Source organism: Mustela nigripes, chromosome 2, assembly GCF_022355385.1.
Source record: "Mustela nigripes isolate SB6536 chromosome 2, MUSNIG.SB6536, whole genome shotgun sequence".
In the NCBI taxonomy this organism is placed as follows: Eukaryota; Metazoa; Chordata; class Mammalia; order Carnivora; family Mustelidae; genus Mustela; species Mustela nigripes.
Window position 1 is genome coordinate 144,687,025 of NC_081558.1, and position 24,026 is coordinate 144,711,050.

At 44.1% G+C, this 24,026-nt stretch overlaps 1 protein-coding gene across 4 annotated transcripts in view; it reads right to left on the reverse strand.

Annotated features, from left to right (window-relative positions):
* GYG1 (glycogenin 1) overlaps positions 1-24,026 on the reverse strand; it is a 34,174-nt gene that overhangs the window by 4,126 nt on the left and 6,022 nt on the right. For all 4 annotated transcript variants that reach the window (XM_059391773.1, XM_059391775.1, XM_059391772.1 and 1 more), the window contains exon 5: positions 13,128-13,254. In XM_059391773.1, the coding sequence (XP_059247756.1) occupies positions 13,128-13,254 (127 nt within the window). The remainder of the gene's footprint in view (positions 1-13,127; positions 13,255-24,026) is intronic.

Here is a 24,026-nt window from a genome sequence, read left to right on the forward strand (position 1 = left end):
TGAAACCATTAGTGGATTCTGAGCACTTTGTTTTGTAGCCTTAACAATGCACCTTCCACTGGAAATAGTGGTTGGAAAAGAACTTGAGCTTACTGAAAAAATTTTTAGACCTATTTTTGAAATTATTCAGTTGTACGTTAAATATATACAAAAATCCAAAAGTAGCAGTGGGTCAGTGCAACAAACCAAACACCAATCCACTGTGGTAGGAAAGGCACAACCACCTGGAAAACCATTTGGTATAACCTAGTGACACTGGAAACGCTCGCACCTCTGACCCAGGCGCTCAGCTCCTAGAAACAGACCCGACAGGTCTTTCCCATGTGGAACCAGAGACACAGCCGAAATGTTCATAGCAGCAGCACTGTTTGAAACAGAACTATAAACCACCTGAGTGACCGGATCTTCAAGCTTGTTCAGCAAGTGTTCACCCCTTTTCCCAATCTCCACAGGGGAGTACACTTCCCTGCCACCCTGATAATTAATTGGGCATGTTCACAGAACCTGCCTTTGCCAGTGAAATGGAGGAGGAAGCAACAGTGTGTCTAAAACAAAACAAAAACCTTGCCTTCTCTCTGAGGGACTTCTGTCAGCAGAAGAATGCAGGAGACCCATGGAGTGGATGTGAATCAAACCTATGGCCCAGCTCCCAAGCCTGCTGAGATCATCAGAGCTGCACCAGCCTTGCCACCAACAAACCAGCAAGAAAGACATACTTACTATTGAATGTCACTGAGATTTTAAGATTATCTGTCTATTTTGTCATTCTTAAAGGACAACTTCTGGTATATTCAGATCAGGGAATACAATATAGCAGTGAAAATCAACTAGAGCTACATACATTATATAGCAAATGGATGAATTTATTAAATATTCAAATAGAAATTCATATATATGAATCCACTTATACAGGGCAAGACAAAACAAAAAAAGGTACTATTTAAAGACTAGAAAACTGGGGGGGGGGGGGGGCGGGGTGTTTCAGTGGAATTGGGCATCTGCCTTCGGCTCAGGTCATGATGCCAGGACCTGGGACTGAGCCCTCCATCAGGCACCCTGCTCAGAGGAAGGTCAGCTTCTCCCTCTCTCTTTCCCTCTGCTTCTCCCCCTGCTCATGCTCTCTCTCTCAAATAAATAAAATCTTAAAAAAAAAAAAAAAAAGTAGAGAACTGTAATCAATAGATGTGTCATGATGTTGGTCATCTCTGTGGGAAAGGGGAAGCTGTGATGGGGAAGGGATAGACAAGGCAGCTTCTAAGGTACTAGTTGTGTTTGATTTTTTTTCTTTTTTGAAGAATTTTTTAAATGTTTTTTTTATTTGAGACAGATATATATATGGAGAGAGAGAGAGAGAGAGGGGACAAGCAGGGGGAGAAGCAGAGGGAGAAGGAGAAGCGGACTCCCTGCGAAGCCAGCAGCCTCATGTGGGGCTCGATCCCAGGACGCTAGGATCAAGATCTGAGCTGAAGGCAAATTTTTTTTTTTTTTTTAAGATTTTATTTATTTATTTGAGAGAGAGACAGTGAGAGTGAGCATGAGCGAGGAGAAGGTCAGAGAGCAAAGCAGACTCCCCATGGAGCTGGGAGCCTGATGTGGGACTCGATCCCGGGACTCCAGGATCATGACCTGAGCCGAAGGCAGTCGTCCAACCAACTGAGCCACCCAGGCGTCCCTGAAGGCAAATTTTTAACCATCTTGGGCCAGCAAGGCACCCTGCTTGTGTTCCACTTCTTAGCCTGGATTAAGTAAAAAAACAAAAAACAAAAAAAATTTATATACCCTTTTGTTTATATACTATATTTCATAATTTCTTAAAAAAGAGTTAGGGGTGGTCCCATTCTAGTGGGAAGGAAATTTATGTACATAAAGCCACATAATAAAAGTGAATACAACAAGTTCCAAAAGAAATATGGGAACAGTGAATGCTCCGGGAATGCAAAGGCAGGGCGGTCATGAAAGGTCAGTTCTGTGGGGCAATGACTTAAAGCTTGTACAACAGACAGGAGCTGGAGTGCCACGAGTTCTAGGTAGGGGAAGAGCAGGAATCAGATAGTATAGGAGAGTCAGACCGAGGGAGCCAAAGTCAGGAGCCAAAGATGAAACTCTGATAGGGAAAAGGAAAAATGGGATGGATCCCTGGGCATTGGGTTCGAATGTCAGATATTAGTGGATTTATCCTACAGGCAACCAAAGTGGTGGAGCATGAAGTACAGACTGAAATAATGCAAACTATTCCTGTAGCCTTTCTAATCTTTTAAAGTTTTTTTGTTTTGTTTTTTTAAATGCCAGAGACCCATTACATAGCTATCATTATCTGAGAGTTTCCTATGTTTAGGGCCCCATTTTTTTTTTTTAAGATTTTTTTTATTCATTTGTCAGAGCCAATGAGTGAGTGAAAGCATGCATGAGTCAGGGGAGCAGGAGCAGAAGCAGGATCCCTGCTGAGCAGCAGAGAGGCCCATGCAGGACTCCATCCTAGGGTCCTGGGATCATGACCTGAGCCAAAGGCAGGCACTTAACCAACTGAGCCACCCAGGCATCCTGGGCCCAAACCTTTTTAAGGGCGTGACTGTGGGTAATTAACAGTCTAAAGGGAGATCTTACGAACGTGTTAACAGACGCTCCTAGAGGCCAGGGGGTCAGCCAGAGCCCCATAGCTATTAGGTGGGTACAGCCATTAGGTGGCAGAAAAGGGATTTGGTACAGTTCTGCCTTTCTCTCAAGCCTGCGCTCTTACCAACCCTACCACTCTGCCACTCCAAAAGTATGCAAGAAAAATAGAGCCTCCTGTAAATTTCCTCCCAAGACTGATGGACACTACACCACAGTGCCTTTCTTCTGAAAACGAAGTAGATACTGGAAATTCCCAGGCTGACTCTTCATTTCATATTTTACACACACACACACACACACACACACACACACACACACAGTACTCTCAGTTTTATCCTTAAAGGGTAACGCTCAAAATTTGTGCACACAGGGCTATTAATTAAATAAGCAACTATTACATATGGTCAGTGCAGGACCCCAAAAGATTTTCACCCAAACAGGGAAAGGAGTCATCTAACATAAAAATGAGGAACAACAGCACAAATGAGTAACAAGCAGGGCGACCCGGCAATGCTGACACGAGGGGCTACGGGAATGAACCCCCAAGCCATGAGAGCAGGTGCGGATTTTCAGAAGAGGCTTTGTGCAGAACAGGGCCCAGCAAAGACCTGGGAAAGACAGCAGCTGAAGGTAACAAACAGCCTTCAACAAACGCTCCAGTGGTGATGGGGGGACCCATCCCAGAGACCGGACACTTGCGTGTGTTTTGGGGGTTGGCAGGCCCTACCTTTTCTGCAATACCAACCCCCCTGAGACCAGAACAGAGCACTCGCTTCCGCCTTCTCAGACATCCCGCCTCCTCACTCATTTTGCCTGGAGCAAGACTACTTGTTTGCTCCTCCTAGAATAAAACTGACTGGTAGGTTTCAATCCATGATTTTGCCATATGAATGAATGTGCTACAGTCATTATAGGAGAGTAACGATGCTAATTAAAATAAGACCTGGCCAGAACATAAACACTATTTCTTGAACTAACCTGCTTCCCGACAGTTTGCACACGCTTCAACAGGAGTCACAGAAGAGCTAACACCTACTGAGTACTTATGTGGACGAGACACTGGCTGACAATTGCATGTTTTATATCCCAGTTAATCTCCAAAACAACTATGTGAGGAAACCAAGGCATGAAATAGTTCAATAAGTCTAAGATCACACGGCTGGTGAGTGACAGGGCTGGGCTTCCACGGAGGCAGTCTGGTTCCACAGCCAAGGTTCTTAGCCACAGCTAGGCTCTCAGTGAAAGACACTCCCAGAATTGGAAGGACGTCATCTGAGAGTGCATCTGTTACTTGAGAGATTAATTCCCTGCTTACAGACGGTCAATCTGAAGAGTGGAAAGGATGTGTCTAATGAGCCCTGGAAATACTCCAAATATAGTCAAGGACAGAGCAAGAAAGTAACCGATAGGAAAGAAAGCTACAAAACAGGCAAGCTGGCACTGCCCAAGACAGACTGTTCTCACAAGGGTTTAGTTTGCACTAAGGTAAGGGAAAGGTGGGGAGAACGAGAAATGGACGGTGGCACTTAGGACCAGCAGCTGACCCCTATGTGGACTGTGCTACACCGGGTGTAAGGGCCACCCAGCTCCTCTCCAGCACCTCGCTCCCGGAACTGGGCCTTTAGAGCTCACGCAAAGAAGGACACGATGGTCTGGCCCACTGCAGAGCTGCAAACACCGCCCAGTGAGACAGAACCCCCATCTCAGCTGACGGCAGGAGGGGACACTTCTGTCTCTGGGTCCGTCTGTGCCCCATGGTGGCTCAGGGGCCTCTGCAACCTCTGGTTAGCGACCACCCCATATGGTTCAATGCCTTCCCCCTGCCATGTCCACAGACACCCCATCTGGGGACAGTCCACAGCCTGCACCTCACTTGGGGCTCAGGCCTGGGCTCCACCTTCATGAAGCCATGGTCCCTGAGCATCTCTTTAATCTAAATCATCAACACCCTCTGTGGCTAGAAGGATCCTTCCTCCTCAAGATTACCTTCTCTACCTATTCCACTGTTACCACCGAGAAAACTGTACCCACTGGAGGGTCCTTTCCTAGACTGAGCAGTCTTACTTTGAAGACAGTCCTCAGTAAGCCTGTTTGAGGTAGACGCAGAGGTCATAAGGGTTCCTAAATGTGCATGGAACGGCCCTTTGTGCCTGAAGCCAGGGAATTCCTTGGTGCCAGTGAGATGGGGGCGGGACGAGAGCGAGTGGGATGGTGGAGATGTGACATAACCACCCAACAGCTACCCAAGTTTCGGCAAAAACTAAACAAATCATAAAATGCACAATGTGACTAGGTCTCCACTGCGGCTGGGAGGACTGAGGAACTGACCAGAAAGTGCTCATGGGGATTCGGGAGGGAGACAGTGGAGAGATGCGACAGGAAGTAAGAAAGATGGTGTGGCATAAAGAAGCCACGTGCAGGCTTCAGAGGTCATGGGGTCAAGGCCATGGTCCAAGTAGGGGGTCCAAGCCCCCGACTTCTGTACAGTGAAGATGGGAACTTTTTAAAGGGATCAAGGTATTCCTTTAACCTAACTACCACACACCAAGCTGACCTAAGGAAAGGAGTCGGGGTAGGAGAAAAGCAAGTGTTAGAACAAGGATTCTTTGGGAAGCACAGGCCTGGCTGAGTCACTGAACATGGAACGTTCTGGCCAGCCCACAAGCCCACTGACGGTGGGAGGGTGGGGCAGGGTGCAAAGGAAGGCAGCTGGCAGGTGGGAGACATGGGGCTCTGAGAGGAAGGTGGGAGCGGAGAGAAGACAGACATAAGGTCGTCATACACAGCCATGTTCTGGAGAGCACCTAGGGCTGCCCTTGGCTTGGTAGAAGGGATGCTGTCAGGCCTAACACTGGCCACCTTCTGTGAAGGTGTGTGAGTTACATGGGTAAAACTATATAACTATGCTCTAACTGTGCAAATAGAACAGTATTTACTTACACAGCAAAGTAGCCTGAAGGGCTTGCTCTATTAGCTTTCATAATAGAACAGTTTGCAAAAAAGATGAGCAAAAGGTCTCACTGTTTTTGTATCTAGAATTTCAATTAATCTAGATATAAATTTCATGTAATTATTTTTATCTCTTAATCCTGAAAATCCAAAATAACTGTATCAAAATGAAATAGGAGAACAGGTCCTAAGTAAAAAGGGAAATCACTTTTTTGCTTACAAGAATATTTTAGCCTAAATACAAATTCGGGCATATTTCTTATAGAAAGTAAACTCAGGGTATTTTTCTTGTTTTGGCTCTTTCACCATGGGCCACACAGAGGTACCACTCAGAATCTATGTTGCCTGGCTAAAGGCAAAATAGCTGACAAATAAGAAGGGGAAATACTGATGTCAAAAGATAAAGTTCAACTGACCTCGACCCAGAGCAAGGGTAACGGGAAGATTCACTGACTCACTGCCTGATTTATCCACCAAATTACCAGCCAGGAATAAAAAAAACAAAAACAAAAACAAAAACAAAAACAAAACAACACTGGGTACATATTACAATTGTCTCTAAATTACTAAGAGCCATTCATTCTGACCCAGTAATGGGGATTTGTCTCAGCTTGCATACATCTCTTAAAATAAGTGTTCTAATTTTAACTTGATAGAATCTCAAAAGAGACATCCAGATCACAAGACATAGTTTGAACCTGAGCCAGCAATAATACTGCTTATGTTAGCCGTTAAAATAATCCCTGTGACCTGGTGTTACCAAAAGATCAGATAGAATTTTCATGACTAGTTCAGCAGCTGGTAACGTGTGGCTGAGACTACAGAAGTATACAGAATGGAAACGGAACCACCCCGTGACAGTGCGTACGGGAGCCATTTTACGTCTCACTGAGCAATTTATCTGGGATGTTCAATGAGGAGCCAAGAAGAAGAAACAGCATGGCTTGTGAGACCTTTCTCTGGGAAATGCAGCAGTGGGGGTCAGCCGGCCTCCACCCACCTCCGTGACTCATGTTCCCCTGCACCAGGCCGCTCACTCCTGCGCCACCTCCTCAGCCTCGCTCTCCTGCACAGTCCCTTCCCTACTGCCAGTCAGCCCCCTTCCTCTCTCACCCTCAAATTCCTCCTCTTACCCAGCTACTCATGGTCTACACCAAGCGTCATGAGCACAGCGGCCAAAGGGGTGGGCTGGCCGCGCAGAGGAGTGGTGGATCTGCTGAGCGTCGGGACCGCGGAGCACAAGCGAGCACATGTCGCATCACCAAAAGATAGCTGCCACCTAGCAGCAAAGAACTGTGGCCATCACAGATCCCCCCTGACTTTTCCCTGCCGTTCAAGCTAAATAACCCTCCCACTCATGCCCTGGACATCAGAACAACAATATTCAGGCGTGGACTTTAACCACCTCGACGAGGACCTAGTCGACTACTGCCCCTGTCAGGGTGGCCTGTCCTCACCCAGTAGGCCAAGGACACACCATGACTCCAGGCCACCATGGAGACTTTCCTAGGGACACCCTGTCAATCTCCATCCCTCCGGCTGGGTGCTTGCTGAACCATTCACTCAACCAAAAACCATGTCCACCTGCCTTCTGTGTCTACATACTCTGCCTTCCTTCACGTTACAAGACCAAGCTGTCTTGGCTCTTACCTGACACCAACCTCTCCACCTGTGCTCCAGGACACACGTCCTTTCAGCTGCTCCAGGACCAGACTTCAAAAAGGCCCCCTTCAGCTTTCTGCATGGTTAAGCGCCCTCTCTTACTCTTCTTGTCCATTCCCATCAACAGACCACTATGCTCTTACATCTCCCACCTTCGAAAAAACCACTTCTGCTACTCTCTCTGGATCCCATATCCCAATCTAGCCACCAGCCCATTTTTCTGCTCCCTCTCAAAGAAAATGCTTCAGAAGAGTTTTCTACATTCACCGTCTCCAATTCTCCATTCTCTTGGATGCATTTCAATCAGGCTTTTTCCCACCACTCCACCAGACATGCTCTTGTTAATGTCACAAAGTGACCTCCACATTCCAGGTTAGAGCCAGTTCTCAACAACATCGTCTGATACAGATGGGTCCCTCCCTCCTGCCGGGCACATTCTCTCTGGCTGGCTTGTGCAGCACCTCACCTTCCTGGGCCTCCTCTTGCCTCACTGTTCTTGGTCTCAGGGCCCTGCTCCTCCACACTTTCCTGTTTTAGGGCTCAGTCTTCAGGACTCTTCTATCACAGTCACTCTCTGGGTGACATCAGCCTGTCTCATGGCTATAAACAGCACATCTATGCTGACAGTCCCAAAGGTCTGTCTCACCTAGACCTCTCTCCTCAACTCCCACTCCTGCATCTACTCACCTACTCCCCATCTTCCCATGGATGCATCACACACCCGTCAAATGTAATTCATCCCATACTGGATACATTCAATCCATCTCCGGTCAAACCCTGTCCCCACACACCTGCTTGGCCTCATCTTCCCAACTACTTAAGGCCCCAAACCTTTAACATGTTTAACAGTCACTGGACATCTTTCTCCAAATACCTTTTTTCAAAAGAATTTGAAAATCTAGGTTTCAGGTGAAATTTCCTGATTTCTAAGCAGTAGTTAGGGGGAAAAAAAAAAAGAAGAAAACTTTGTAAGGAAGACAGAACGTTATCTGTGGGACAAAGAAAGAGAGTGTGTGGCCCAGCAGTCTGAGATCTGGAAGATGGTAGGTCTTCTACTCCATCCACCGCCTCTCCCCTTCTATGAGCTCCATCTCCCCCTGCGGACACTTCTCACTTGGACCTCGGCCCAGAGATACCACTCCTCATGCCTTTTTGGCCCACGGTCAGGGCAGCCTCTAATGGCTGGGCTCGGTCTGATGGGGAAGCTTTCCCCTTGGTGATAAAAGTGAAGTAGGGGAGTGGAACAGGCAGCAGTAAGAAGAGAGGACACATCACCTGATAAGCAGAGAGGAGGTTGGAAGCACCAGATGGCCATGCTGGACCCTGGGGGACCTGGGGCCCCAACAGGGATTCCTGACACCCACAAAGAAGTAATCAGACAGCTGGGCGACCACTGCTGGATTCTTCTCTCACACTCAGATCATGACGGACCATGCCACTGACATCCGGGCAACTCTCCACATGTAGGAAGTCGTAGGCTGATTAAACTAGAGCACCCCCATTCAGCTGTGAGCCCCTGCGTGCCGCAGGCCCAGCAACCATCCAACCAAACAGGTGAGTGGACGAACAGACGGCTGACGAAATAAGATAAATCCAAACTCTGAGGCCTCAGTGTTTTAAGTGAAGATGTTAAGAGTGTGAAAGTAAGGAAAACAGAAAACTATGACTTCAGTGACAACAGTTACAGTGGGGAGCTGGACCTAAGGGTATCTCAGGGGTCAAGGAAAAAAATCAAATCAAATACATGAACACAAAATTCTGGACGCCAAATGTTCACTTCATTTTTGGAAAATACTGATTTTAAAGAGGTTTGGTGAGGTCTTAGTGAATAAGCCCCATTCCTGAAAAAGAACAGTGGATACAAATATCCTCAGAAGAATTTAAAGCAGTAAGCAAATGGAGAGAAATGTTTTAGGTTTCTAGACACACTTTCTGAGACTAGACCAGGACAAGGCTGAACTCAAGATCATATCTGAACTCAAGTAAAAAGATAAAGTTAAAATATTTTGAAATTATTTGGCAAAATAAGCTCTGGTGTCAATCAATAGGGTTAATTAATTTGGCAACTTAAAGCAATACCAGAGAACTCTCTTTCCTTTGGGCCCATTTAAATGGCACAAAAGGCCATAAACAGGTTTTAGTCAGTAGACAGAGTAGAAAACTAAAATAGAGCTAAATGACTGATTTTTAAAAAGGCTGATGAGATTTTGCCTAGCGCTATGCATAAGCCAGATTTTAACCTACATGAATAAAATAGGCCCTCCAGATGAAGAAAACCAAAAAGAAACTCGTATTAACTAAAAGACTACCATTTCCTAAACATTATGGTAGGCACTTTCAAAATATTTCATTAAGAAATGCATTTATGGGGCACCTGGATGGCTCAGTGGATTAAGCCGCTGCCTTCGGCTCAGGTCACAATCTCAGGGCCCTGGGATCGAGTCCCGAATCGGGCTCTCTGCTCAGCAGGGAGCCTGCTTCCCTCTCTCTCTCTCTGCCTGCCTGTCTACTTGTGATCTCTCTGTCAAATAAATAAAATCTTTAAAAAAAAAAAAAAAGAAATACATTTATGAACTTGTTTCTCAATTCATATATTACAAATTACCTTAAAAGTTACTAAATCAAGCATTTCAGCTCTCAAATTATGCTGTGTTAAAGACTATCTCCTATTACAGAAAACAGCACTAATTTTGTTTTTCAGAAACTATGTTTGAGAATTCACTTACAGTGGTAAAACTAGTGTTTCCTTTAGTAAGTGTTTCCTTCCAATATCCAATGGTATATAGATAAAGGTATGAGAAATGTTGCCTTCATGACTCAAATTCATTTGCCAAGTAAGGTTCATATTCGGCCATCCTTTAGCAAAAACTTCACATAAAACTACAAGGCTACACTGTCCTAAGTGCAGCATTTGTTTGAAGATGCCCATGGGTCTAAGATTCTGGGGCAGCTAAATACTGCCTTGGTGACCTCATCATGGCACATGGTTGCCTGGATCTGGTGAGACAAATTTTCACTTGCTCCACCAAGCCCAAGTCGCTCCGAAGCACTTCATGGTCTCTCATTCTACCTCCCACCACCTATGTGCCGTCCTAGGGGAGGCCAGCACGCCACAGGCCACCAGGTCCTGGAGACCCCTGAGGTGACTGAGCCCAGCAACAAGGTGTCACATTCATGACAAGCTCCCAGAGGTCCACGGGGCGATCCGAGGGGGAGCCATGGCAGCCCGAGTGTTCATGATCATCCGCTTCAGCTTAAAAGATTGGGTCACAAGCTGACATTCACTTGGAACAAAAAAAGGATAGAACTGTCTTTTACACCCTTCCCAATGGTATGAAAACTGTCTCTGGAAGTGGATCTCTGCAAGAAAAAAAAGCGTTTTCCGGTAGAGGAAGGGGAAAAGGAGTTCTCTGATGGGGTTTCAACATTCCCAAATAAGCAGCAACAGGGTAAGAGAAGCAGCACTCTGAGAAGTCTTACCACAGAAGCGCAGAGCAGACACCCCCAAGGGCGGGCTACACGGAGGCACAGAGCTTCTGTAGGGCCATGGGGCCAGCTGAGGGCAGCTCATGGAGGGAGCTGCTCCCAGCCTCCGAGTGCATCATATACCTTGCATTATGGCAGTAAACCAAGGAGATTTCCAAAATTAGCACTAATTTGTGAGCCAGGAAAAAGAAACATCCTAATCATTTTGGTCATTTAGACCCCACATTGTTTTTCCAGGAAATTCATTTAGAGGATATAAAAATTGGGTTCCTGAGAAAGGGAACCTGGTTGTTGCAAGTAAGTCTATCCCCACTTCCCATGATAAACCTTCACTCTGCTCTACGGGCTTCTTGTTCTTGTCAAAACAAAATAAAAGCAAGCCGTGTCTGTGCAAACCAGGCAACTGAAAGGTGCAGTGTGTTCAATTTTGGTGTTGGGGTAAAAATCAGATGGAGTCCAAATGACTTGCAGGGGAGATAGTTGCTAGGCACTGGGGGCCACATTACATGAAAGAAAAACACAAATCTCTGAACACTAGGGTTAACTCTGGGAACTGAGACCAAATGGAAGGAGATGAGATTCATGTCTCCCCAACATTTTCCCCCCAGGACATGTGCTCACTGGGCAGCATTAAGTGGAACGGTGGGTGGAACTGCTCACACTACTAATGATCCTTTCCTCTTCACCCACTCATCTTTTTGCTTGCTCAACGGAGTCTAGTCAATTACATTAACCAACCGCCTTATTAACACAAATTCAGTTCTACAGGATGGAGCTATCATGGTCTGTGGGAGCACCGTTCAAAGCTGCAGCATTAGTTATGAGGCAATAAGAATGAAAAGAATCAGGCCCTATTTCCAGGTCAAGACAGGCTGGTACTTGACAAGGCCAAGGACGGAGAGACCAAAAAAAAAAAAAAAAAAATGTTTTCCCAAATCCACCCCTTGATAGTGAATCCTGTTCTATTTGTGTTCCTCAGATGACAGTTGGTATATTTGATAGTTTCCCTGCTTCATTCTAGAGAGGGAAGACAATCAAGAGGCTGTAATATGTTGGAGACATATGCCAGAGAACAGTTAGGGAGGAAAGAACACAAGATACTTATAATCCTTATCTGGGGGAACGCTGACAGAGTTTGACCAGAAAAGAACAGAAAAGGAAACACTTCTGCCACGAGAAGCCAGATGCACTCATTATTGTGGTGGGAGACGTAAAGAGAGGAGTCTGGATAACGAAATATGAGGAGAGAAAGGCCCTTTGTTTTCCACTGGCTCAGGAATGCCGGTGCGGGACAGAAACTGTAGAGCTGAGCCCAACTCAACGAAGAGTTTTGCTGCTCACGGCTGTGTCTCAGGATCAACCTGACAGCTTGGCCGCCACTCAAGAAACCTGAATCATCATCTTCATGCAACACAAATGAGTCAGAGGCTAAAGAACAGGGCCTGGGCCCTGTTCGGTGAGACCAGCCCTACAACTAGGCTGTATTAACTGCTGAATTAGAACCAACTGGCGTGGGGGTCGGGGGGGCGGGGGGACACAAACAATACTGCCAAAACCAAGATGTCCACTGAGATCTTTATGCCTGTCTGAACTCGCACTGTCCTCAGGACAACTCTGTGAGGTAGGTCTGATTTTCCTTGTCATTTTGCATACGGATAAACTGAGGCACAGGGCTAAACCACTGAGTAGGTAAGTGGCAGAGTGAGAACACACCCTGCCTTTCTGGCTTCACAGATTATGCCTACTGCTAGACCACATCGCTAACTAAAAGGACTAATCATGTGACTGTTCACTGAGTGCCCTCTTCTACCCACCTCATAGGATTACCTCCCTTAACGATCACGACTAGCTTTGGAGGACACTGAGGCAGAGAAGTCTGGTAACAAGTCTAACTCCTCCTGAGACAGAAGTTCAGGAACCAGTCACCAACCAGGAAAAAGCTGCTCCAGAATATGAATGAGGGAGCTTGGCTCCACAGCCCTGCCCTGGACAAGGACCGCACACTGTGGCCGGCATCTTGCTTCATCCCCCACAGTCACCACAGAGAAAGCTGTTAATGTCCTCATTTTAGAGGTACAGGAACTGAAGCTCAGCAGCCACTATGACGCAGAGGCTGGGTTTGTGCCCGCTATGGATTCATGACCATGACAGAGGGACAATTGAACAGAGGGTGTGGCACCCCAAGAACAAACGGGAACTTTTTCCTGTAGGTGGTTAAGTGCCCTCAGGGTTACTCCGAACAAAGTAACTGGTAATATCAAGGCCCTTCCCCACCATAGCCATGTTTCTCATATGAGAAAGACTTCCCTCCAAATTTCCACCTGCTACTGCCTTCAGAATGACAATGAGGGACACCCCCCCAAACCCATTCCCCTGCCCTGACCACCCCCAACAGCAGTTAAACCATTTGCACTTACGCTTTAAATGCTGGGAGGTAGGAGTATATAGAAATGCTGCTTAGGTTATAAATAAATGGCAGGTGTTTTCTGATATCTGTTGTTGCCCAGCTGTTAAAAAATGTGTTCAGTAAACCCTGGTCCCCACCTGAAAGAAAAAGAAATGAATTACTGTTATAAACTTCAGAGACAGGTCAATAATTTTATAGGAACACATAGCTGGATCTTTAAAAATAGGTATGGATTCCATTTTTAAAATAAGAAACTCTGTGTTAAACCTACTAAAGCCATTTTCCGGAGTTAATTCACGAATTCAACAAGTATTTACTGAGCAGCTGCTATGTGCCGAACATGGAACCAAGCACTGGAGAGTCAACAGGGAACAGAGAAATGGCCATCGTCTTCATGAGGGGCAGGGCAGGAGGAGGAAGGATACACTGGTACCAGCAAACTAGAAGTCAATAAGCATCACCACAGAGGAGAAGGAGAGTGGCGAAGTGCTGGGTGCTGTGAGGCATGTGGAAGTGGCTCAAGAGCACGTGACGTGTCAGGAAGACATCCATGAGGAGGCTGACAAATACAGGGGTAGAAGAGGAGGCGGCCAGATGGTGTTTCAGGCAGAACAAACAGCATGTACCGAAGATGTGAGGTGGGCGGAACATGAGGCTGTGGAAAGACCTGGAAGCTGGCCTGTGTGCCTGGATTGCAGCAGGGGAAAGGGTGGGTCTCAGAGATGTGGGAAGGGACCAGATCACACAGGGCTCAGACTACATGGATTTTATCCCCAGTTAAGGATTTTAGACTTTAAGAGGCTATGGGGGCGGGGGTGGTAAAAAGCAAAAGAGAGCAAACTGGGTTAATCGAATGGTCTTTCAGAGCCCCAGCTGTTGGCTCATCGACAGAGGCCCAGAAAGACACATCATCCTGGTACATTCTCCTACCACTGACCAAGCCTCTGGACAGGTCCAGGTCAGTCATTACTGGGCCCAAGGTCAGCCACGACTATATAGCATAGCATCTGCTTAGCCCTTGGGGGTTCCTGATCTTTATGCCTTCCTTGCAAAGTGATAACCATGGCCATTCATTCAAAAGAAACTAAAAGTGTCTAACCTAAATCATAAACACACAAGTAACCAAACAAGTTAATGTGCCAACTCAAAACATATTCTGCCCCATAACTCATGTCCTTTCTGGGTTAGGCTCATGAGATTTTGGAAAACATGCACATACAGCAAAACAGCAGCTTGGGGGGTGGTGGTGGTGGTGGTGGTGGTGGTGGTGGTGGTGGTGGTGGTGTGTTTGTGTACATGTGTGTGGGTAAGTAAGCGCAGTCTACGGCAGATGGCAGGCAGGGAGAATCCTGTTCTTCCCAAGTACAAGGCTGCCATACTGAGTGATTGCCTCCCTCCTTAGTCTGTTTTGCCCCAGGACCCAGTTTTCTTCTTAAATATACAACAGGCCCAACTGCCTCTCATTATTATTTGGTTTTCACTGGTTTTGAGAGAGACTTTAAAAATCTGGAGATTACACTTAATATTTGGAACTAAGTAGTAAGATCAAAACATTCGGTCTGAAGTCCAAGCGTACCTTATCTGTCCTCTGTGTATCTCACCATTTCTTATTACCCTCAGTTGACTCTATGGATCAAAGGCCTTCATTGAACTAATGTCTGTGGAGCAACTGCTCTGTACTGGGTGCTTAGATGGGTCCTCATTCTTCAAGGGACAAACAGCTCAACAGAGAAATTGGGATTTTACCCTCATGAATTCTGAAGGATGGTAAAGATGGGGGTAGGATGTACTTCACCAGTTACATGAACAAAAACTGAGTTTAGCTATACTGACAACATTTTGAAACACAAAATATTAAAGCCAAAACACCATAACATTCATCAGTGGCTTACTTTGGATTCTACAAAGACACCCCAGATGTGGGCATAAACACTGGAGTTTGAGGTACAGAGGCCTGAAGTCTTACTAATTTCCTTTTGCATGTAATCATCAAAATAAAAGTTGAGGAAATGTGTGTAGAAGCTCTATTCATAACAACACAAAACTGGAAGTAGTCCAAATGTCACAGGTGTAGGAATGTGGTGTCTCCATACAATGAAGCATTACTCAACAATATAAAGGAAAGAACTATGCATACCCACAGCAACTTGGAGGGATCTCAAGAGAATTATGCTGCATGAAAAAAAAACGTGTTCTACTGTGCCAGTTATAGAGCATCCTTTACACTATGAAATTATAAACAGAGTTTATAATTGTGGTTGTCAGGGGTCAAAGAGGGGGAGAGAGTGGAGGAGAAGCGGCCATGGCTCCATGAGAAGCAGGAGGGGTCCCGGTGATAGAACTGTTCTGTCTTGACTGTGGTTGTGGTCACACCAAACTACACATGTAATAAAACTGCATAGAAAACCCATACACATACACAAACACACAACACGCCAAACTCTTGAAACTACTGAAATCTGAATAAAGCTTAGGGGTCGTATCAATGTCAATTTACTTTTTGTGGAATTGAGATGTTATCATGGGGAAACTGGGTGAAGGATACATGGGAACTTTATGTATTATTTCTTACAACTGCATGTGTACCTACTATTCTGAAAATTATTTTTTTATAAGTCTGAGGATTAATGTGCTTAAAATACAAAATATGATGAAGAACTGTTAGCTATTAGATTCTGAATTCTGCAAGGACAGAGACTATGGCTTTTTGCTCTTTACTGTAATTCTACCACATAGCAGAATGCCTTACACATATACAACCTATTTGTGGGACGAATGCAAGAAACTTGATGTTCTCTAATAGCAGAGAAGTTGAAAAACTTGACTATTCCACCCAAGAGGAATGGTTAGTACATTATGCTACATACACTGGTGGGAATATTATTTGGTCACTAAAATTAAGGGCTATAATGACCATCAGTCCACCGAGCAATATAAAGATACACAGTGACAGACATCGTTATCATAACTAAAAACATAAACATTCAGACTGGAAAAAAATAAGTGAAACAATAGTCATTGTATAAGGGGACTGGTGTTATAGATATGCTCTCCCTGATTTTTCCTTAGTAAGGCCGTATTTTTGTTATTTTAAAATAATAGATGAGGGACAAGAACAAGATTGTGCCAAGACCTTTTGTAAATATTCTTTACCTGTTAATTTATCTTCATTACAAAATAAACTGTAAAAAAGTATATGTGTAGTTTATAAAACATTAATTATAAAACTCTATCCAATACCCAATTTAAGAACTCAAATGCTACCAGTCCTATTTAAACTCTGTGCGGGCTACCTAATCCAATCCCACTGCCCATCCCCCAGAACTACTAATGAAAAGTTTTGTTTAATGGTCATGATTTCTTGGTTTTACCACATGCATATGTATCCCCAGACAACATCGGTAGTTTCACTTGTTTCTGAACTTCGGAAAATCAGGCATCATGCTATATATATTTTTCTACTATTTTTTTTTTAGTTCTACATTAGAAGACTTTTTTAAAATTAAGCATTTCTACTGAAAAGTACTACTGACTACATGTAGGACAATGAAGAAATCTAATTCCGTAAAGGTCAGAATAGCAGTTGTAAAGCAGAACTTCCCAATCGGACAGGATGATCCTGGGAAACAGAAGTCAGCCCTGTTGATCCCTCAAAGCCCCTGGCCAGCTGCCCCTGGCCACTGAAGGCTGTTTCTGCTTACCCTCAGGTACCTTACAAACCTCATCGGTCCCTCAGCCGTGTGCCACAGCAGGGCGGAGCAGCACCGGTGGGACAGGAAACCAGCAAGAGGTGGAACACGCAGGGAAGACGTGTGAGTCAGTCATATGCATTCAACTGGCAAATCCTTACGTAGTCAACAAGAACCTTGCCTCTAGAGGGGACAGCACAGAGCATACAACTTTCACGGCCTCCGACCTCATTATGTGACTACAGAGGGTCGAATTCCAGCCCCAAATTGTGGATTAAAAATAGAATTAAACATCACCTAAAAGTCTGTAGCTTTTTACATGATTTTTAAGTTTAGCATTTCAAAGATCTTTTTTCAAATGCACAATTCCACATTTCAAGGTCAGGCAAATGTTTTAACTGCATCAGAAAAATCTATGTAGCATCATCAATACTGTGTTTTGAGAAATCCCTGAAGTAGAGCACAATTCAAAGCAGAATGCAAATCTCAGCATGTCCACACTACAAAAGATATAGGGATGCTATGAAGACTACTGCATTTTCACCACAAAATCCCCAGGACTTTCTAGTCCAGTACATTCAATCAGACTTCTGGAGGCAGCTTTATTTATTCTGACACGTTAAGACACTTTTAATCTCCATCATCTCTGAACTGACAAACACGATTAGGAGACATCACCAGCAGTTATGATGCACAGGCCAGGGCGTGGCAACACAGGTGAGAGACAGAAGGAAATGGGACAAGTGACACATGGCACTTGTTTCGCAAACAAAAGCAAATATCAGATTCTGCCTCATCCTTCCACCTGGCTGCCCAAGTACGGTAATGACCTTGCAACCACTCCGTATTTTCCAGGTCTTTTGAGCAGGGTCATGAACCGGTAACCACAGACACATCACAGCATTTGTCAGAAGCTCAATCTTGTAAGGCAGAAATGGAGTTGAGTAACGTCTTTAAATCTGTGCATTTGTTTTTGTGCCCCTCCACAGTTTGTTGGCACTTGGCCTTCCTCCTCTGGATAGCAGGAAGGGTGGGTCAATTCTGGTTTAAACATGAACCCTAGCAGCTCAGCCACAGGAACGCTCCCTCTAAAACCATCCTAGGCAAAGCGGTCCAGTTTTCAGCACCATGGGCATCACCGGGGAGCTTGACAGAAAGGCAGAATGTTAAGCCCCAACCCAGACCTACAGAATCAGAATCCATGTTTTAACCTCTAGGTGATTTCTTTGCATATTAAAATATGTGAAGCACTGGTTTAGAGTCTTCTAGGGAATTACTTTTTTTTTTTTTTTTAAATTGGAGAATGCAATTTGCACAGTCATTTCTATAGAAAATGTCTGAAGTAACATAAATTAGGTATAGGCATTTTGGCTAGGATGATTAGTAAGGTAGGTTTAGCTCTCAAATGGTTCTCAATCTAACGAAAGGGCAGAGGACCAAGTATTAAGCAAAGAATTTAAAGTAAAATATGCTTAATACTTTACAGTGATACAGGCAAGCACTGAAATGAAAATGTGACTCGCTGTGTTAAAACTGACATCCACTATACATTGGTATCAGCACTTCTGCCTATAGCAAAAATGCCAAGGATTATAGTCTATGAATGGCCCAGATCTTGGGGATATTTCTATGAGGTTTACCAAGGATCACTGAATGAATCCCAGGTGGCTGGTAGAAATCTAGGCACTTGGAGCTTGGGTCTCACTACTACTGCATATCACCACCACCCCTCTAGTCAGGCTCCCAGCTCAGTGGGGAGCCTGCTTTTCCCTCCCCTACCTTCATGCCCCCACAGTCATGCACACCCCTCACATGTACTCTCTAATAAATAATTTTTTTAAGATTTTATTTATTTGACACAGAGAGAGCTCACAAGTAGGCATAGAGGCAGGTGGGGGTAGGGGGTTAGATAGTGTATAAAAGCAAGAGAACATTTATTCTTGGCCTAATTTCACTTCTTCAATTTAAGGCAGTTCTTCCTAGTCTAGATTGTCTTAGCACTCTGAATTTATCAGAATCACAATTACATTATTAGTTATGTAATAACTTAATTACATTATTAGTTGTGTAAAAAATTTAATAATTAGTTCTTACATTTCTGTAAGGTCTCATAAGCTTTATAGAGGCAGAGATAAAACTCAGAATTATTTACCAGTCTATCGCTGGTCATTAAACTTACCATCTTGCCCAGATTAGTACTTAACATTATGTAAATGCTAAGAGGATGAAAGAAATGTAGAAAGTAGTATTTCCAAGAATACTTCCAGACTCAGAAAACAATGCAAGACCCTTAACTGTGCAGCTGATTTGGAAAGGCAAAGTACTTCTAGATACTGTGGTTCTACTCTCTAGAGAGAGTAGACTTGAGCCTCCACTGCCTTATCTGTAGGATGAGGAATGTTATCAGCTATTTTCGACTCAGGGAAATGAATTTTAAGTAATTAATCTGTAATAAGGGCCATGTCCTAGAGATTTTCCTCCAACCTGTATTGCTATCAGGATTCATGGTCATGAATGCTGCAGAAGGAACTAATGGGGAGGGAAGGGGGAAAACCACACACACAACCCAGACGCAGAGTCAAGGAACACTGTCTGGTTCCGCCCAGGCTCTGCCACCAGCTAAGGAACTGGGCCAGGCTGCCGTTCTGAACGGGACTCCAGGGTCTCCTAGTACTAGAGTAGTGATACAGCAGGCCCTCCAGAACGGTCTGCCGCATGAACACATGAGTGCGTGAACAAGTGAGGCGTGGTGGGAGAGAGTGGAGGAGGAGGGCCAGTTTAAGAGCCTGTACACACGTAATAGGTGAGTCTTTTCCCCTTTCTCCATTTCTCACGGGGTTCATGAGCTCTGCTGGTTACAAGGCTAGAGACAAACAGATGGCTAAGTTAAAGAAATACTCATGGGTATAAGGAGGTAAAAATAGCTCTTGAGAAAAAACCTGGGTGCTCATTTGTCTTGCTGTTACATGTTGTGACTTCTACTTTTCATTTTTACTTATTCGAGATGCTTACTACTCAAGCTATCAGTGAAATGACATAAATGCAAGAGAGCAGTTGTCAAAGCAGCTGCTGAAGTACCCTCCAGGCCACCAGCAGCCTCATGTAGGGGCAGCTGAGGCAAGCCTACCACGGGCGGCGGGCAAGGGAGAAGCCACCCAGTCAGCCAACCCAGGGAGGCACACTGGGATTTCTGAGCTGATTTGGGTTGGATAAGACAAGTGGTATCGAGAAATACCTCTCACCTTCATTCCTTTTTGGGGCAGGTCTAGTTTGAAGCCTAAGTAACTACAAAGATTAAAGGAGATAGCAGTAGGGTCAGTTTTACACTTGATAAGAATTTACCACCAATCTTTTCTGTTAAAAATTTAAAAAACTTCTACTCTCCTGGTTTACTATATCTGCAAGCACAGAAAAAAACATCTTACAGTTTAAGGGTCTAAATGGCCACTTAGAATACGGAACATGTAGGTATAAGGACCTCACAGCAGGTCTTGGATTCTGCCTAAAGTAAAATCATACCTAATATTCAATCACCAATTTACTATCTCCTCTTCTTTCTGAAAATCCAACTATTGACCAAAATTTCTTTACTCCAATAATAGCTTAGTGTTTTTAAGTTACAGTGTAAGTCCCCAATTTAAAAACAACAACAACAAAACACTCCAGCGACACCTGGGTTGTTCAGTAGGTTAAGTGTCTGCCTTCAGTTAAGCGTCTGCCTTCGGCTCAGGTCATGATCCCAGGTCCTGGGATTCACCCCCATGTAGGGCTCCCTGCTCAACCGGGAGCCTGCTTCTCCCTTTGCCTGCTGCTCCCCTTGCTTGTGCTCTCTCTCAGACAAATAAAAGCTTAAAACAAAACAAACGAAAAAACAAAAAAAAAAAACCCTCCAAATTGGAAAATATACATTCCTCTTTTTGCCCTAGGTTTTTGAAACTAACACATACAGATAAAATTTAACATACAGCAATTCTCAAGCACTAAACTTTTCAACTGTACAAGCACCCCTAATTTAGGATATTTTAGAGTAGCAGGGGAAAAGAAAGTAAACCTCAACTTGCACTCAGATGAATTTCCTAAAGGGCCAAGTGCATCATCCTTGTTGTACATGAGTATGTAGAGACAAAACTGATGATCAGTATCTCATACGCCCTCGCTTCCTTTTACTGCTAACAAACCCCAAATTAACCTGATCTTGTCACATTCTATAAAATGTTTGTGTGCAGATATTTCACAACAGCTATTGTTCAACTTCCAGGAAACATGTAACTCCAGTTATGAAATAAGTGCCAAGACAGTCTGCAAACACAAATAACAGTATAGGAACTTAGACACTTCACAGAAAATTAGAATTCAGCCGTGAATGAGGTGCATGGTCTCTAGCTCTCAATTCTAGTACTCTATATATTTGGAAGGAAAGGAAAAGTCAAGGTATCTAGCAGGACTGGCCATGGTACTGTTATTCTTTTGGCCAGAGGCATGGGGAGGGGTAGCCATTAGAGGGCTGATGATTAGAAGCATTCCAGCCACATTCCTCTGCAGCAGAAGGGCTGTAAACGCAGCTGCAAACACTCAGCCAGAGCAGCCTGCCTGGCTTGTCAGTGGACACCCGGCCCCATAGTTTTTGTTGAACGTATGCAAGAGATTAAGAAGGACTTGGGAGATATTCAAACTGAGCTACAATCATCTACAAATGGGTTTCCTTTAATACCAGTCTAAAAATACTGGAACCTAAGCCCTCTGTTCAGTAAAACTGGGTGATGAGGGGGATGGCAAGTATCTGCAGATATTAGAAAATGTAAAACACCTGAAAACGTTCCTATCTCAGTGCCTGTGACAGGACATCTAAACAAAACCGTGCACTGCTGAAAACTCAAAGTAAAGCAAGGTTACTACTGCCGTTAGAAAAAAAAAAAAAAGATGTAGGGGCACCTGGATGGCTTAGATGGTTAAGCATCTGCCTTCTGCTCAGGTCATGATCTCCAGGTCTTAGGATCGAACCCCACAGTGGGCTCCCAGCTCAGCAGGGAGTCTGCTTCTCCCTCTGCCTCTGTCTCTCCCCCAGCTTGTGCTCTGTCTCTGTCGCTCTCTCTCTCAAATGAGTAAAAAAAAAAAAAATTTAAAAAAAAAAAAAAAAGGAAAAAAGATGTAGCTCATGATGAAATGTTAAGTGTCAGTCCAGTAAGTCTTTATGTCACACAGGTATTAATTCAATAGGATAGTAAACTCCTCTAGAGTGAAACAGCTCCCTCAGTATGTTGTGAGCTTTTTCTGGTAAGCAAAGTTTATCAACAGGGGGCCTGGGCAGGTTAAAGACTCTGCTTTCGGCTCAGGTCATGATCCTAGGGTCCTGAGATAGAGCTCTGCATTGGGCTCTCTGCTCAGTGGGGAGCCTGCTTCCTCCTCTCTCTGCCTGCCTCTCTGCCTACTTGTGCTCTCTGTCAAAAAAATAAAATCTTAAAAAACAACAACAACAAAGTTAAAGCTTATCAACACAAAGGGAAAACTACCTTTCACTTAAAAGCTGCTAATCTATTCTTTTGCTGAATTTAAATAGCATATTGAGAATAACTGTAAGTTCAATCTGCATAACTGAAATTTTCAACTCCTTCAATTAAGCATTTCTATTAACCAAAAGAATTCAATGCTTCACCACCAACAAGTCAGCTAAATGGAGCACCTTATAGAAAGACCAGCTCCTGGAAACCCTGCTGCTGAATAATGAAATGTGCTACCAGGCACAGAGAGAATCGCTCAGTGGTTTCAGATTCTGGCCCAAAAAAGCAGAAAGTGCTTTCTAGTTGAGCACTTTCCACACATCCTGGGCTTCTTAACAATGAATTCATCAACTCCTCCAGTCCCTCTTTATTCTCAAACAAGATTGATCCAGAGGGGTCTCTACCAGTTAATCAATTAGTTTTATATTCTAAAATTATAACCTGGGTAATTTGCCATGGCATACTACTGTTTAGTATCCAAACTCTTAACAACAAAACCAAGTACTCTTGTAGATTAGAAACTGGACTATGCTATTACAGTCATTTCGATTTCAGGTTGCTGGGTCTATTTTCTAATGTGAATTATTTACTGGAGTGGACCATTTATGCTGAGTTTCTGGCAGATTACACTACTTCCTTCAAATTTGATCAGAGGAGGTGAAGAAAGCTCTATTTTGACAGGAAGGTTAAGACAAACTATGGACTTCTGCTAAAAATACTCTCACCTTCCTTTTATGCAAAGGTCATGGTTTTAGTATAAGCAGTAGAAATAAAGAGTAAGTGTTTTGAACTCATGTACTAATACCTCTTTCATTTCTTCTATGGACCTAAAAAAAATAAGTCAGTGAAGTGAAGTTGCATTTGGTCCTGACCGCAGTAGAACACTCAACACAGTTTCCTATTTAAGGGTGCTTAAAGTTAAGACTACTTTGTATCAGGTGTCGTCATTCATTATGATGTATACACTCCTGCTCATGTAGAGCATATAAGGTCTTGGCACAGAGCAAAGTTTCTCAGCCTTGGCCTTACTGACAACTAGGGCCTGATAATCCTTCACTGTGTGGGTTGTCCACATTCACTGTAGGACTCTCAGCAGCAACCCAAGCCTCTACTTACTAGGGCCAGCAGCACCCTTCAGTTGTGACAACCATATAGGTCTGTCCCCTAGGAAGCCAAATCAACCCCACTGTGAGGGCTCCTGGCATAGAGTTTAAACTAGCCAAATAGTCACATGAGATGAAGACTTGAATTTTCTTAATCTTCTTCATGACATTTCAATAGTTGTATATCCCAAATCCTTAGTTAAGTGATCAAACAATTTATTTCCTGTGAATAGCAACAACAAATCCAATTTCAGTTTTATATATAGCTGAAAATGTTTTAACTTCAGCAATTTGACAAACTTTTAATCTTTTATTTTAAAATGTTTAAATTTGAGATTAAGCCTTTTAACTTTATAACTAGTTAATGGAAATGAATCTTCATATCTTTACTGAGGGCCAAACCTTTTGTCAACTGAGGAAAGCTATTTCTGCTACTTTCAAAAGATCTACTCTCTGCAATCTCAGATCTGCTCTTGGGGGAATGGGGCAGAGAGAGAAAAAGAACCTCCTGGTGCCCAAAATCTGCTTCAGAGCTCAGGGATCTTTGCCACAATGTCAAGTATCTGATAGTAAGTCCCTTCTTAGAGCAGATCCTTCTTCTCTAATGTAACTGGCATTC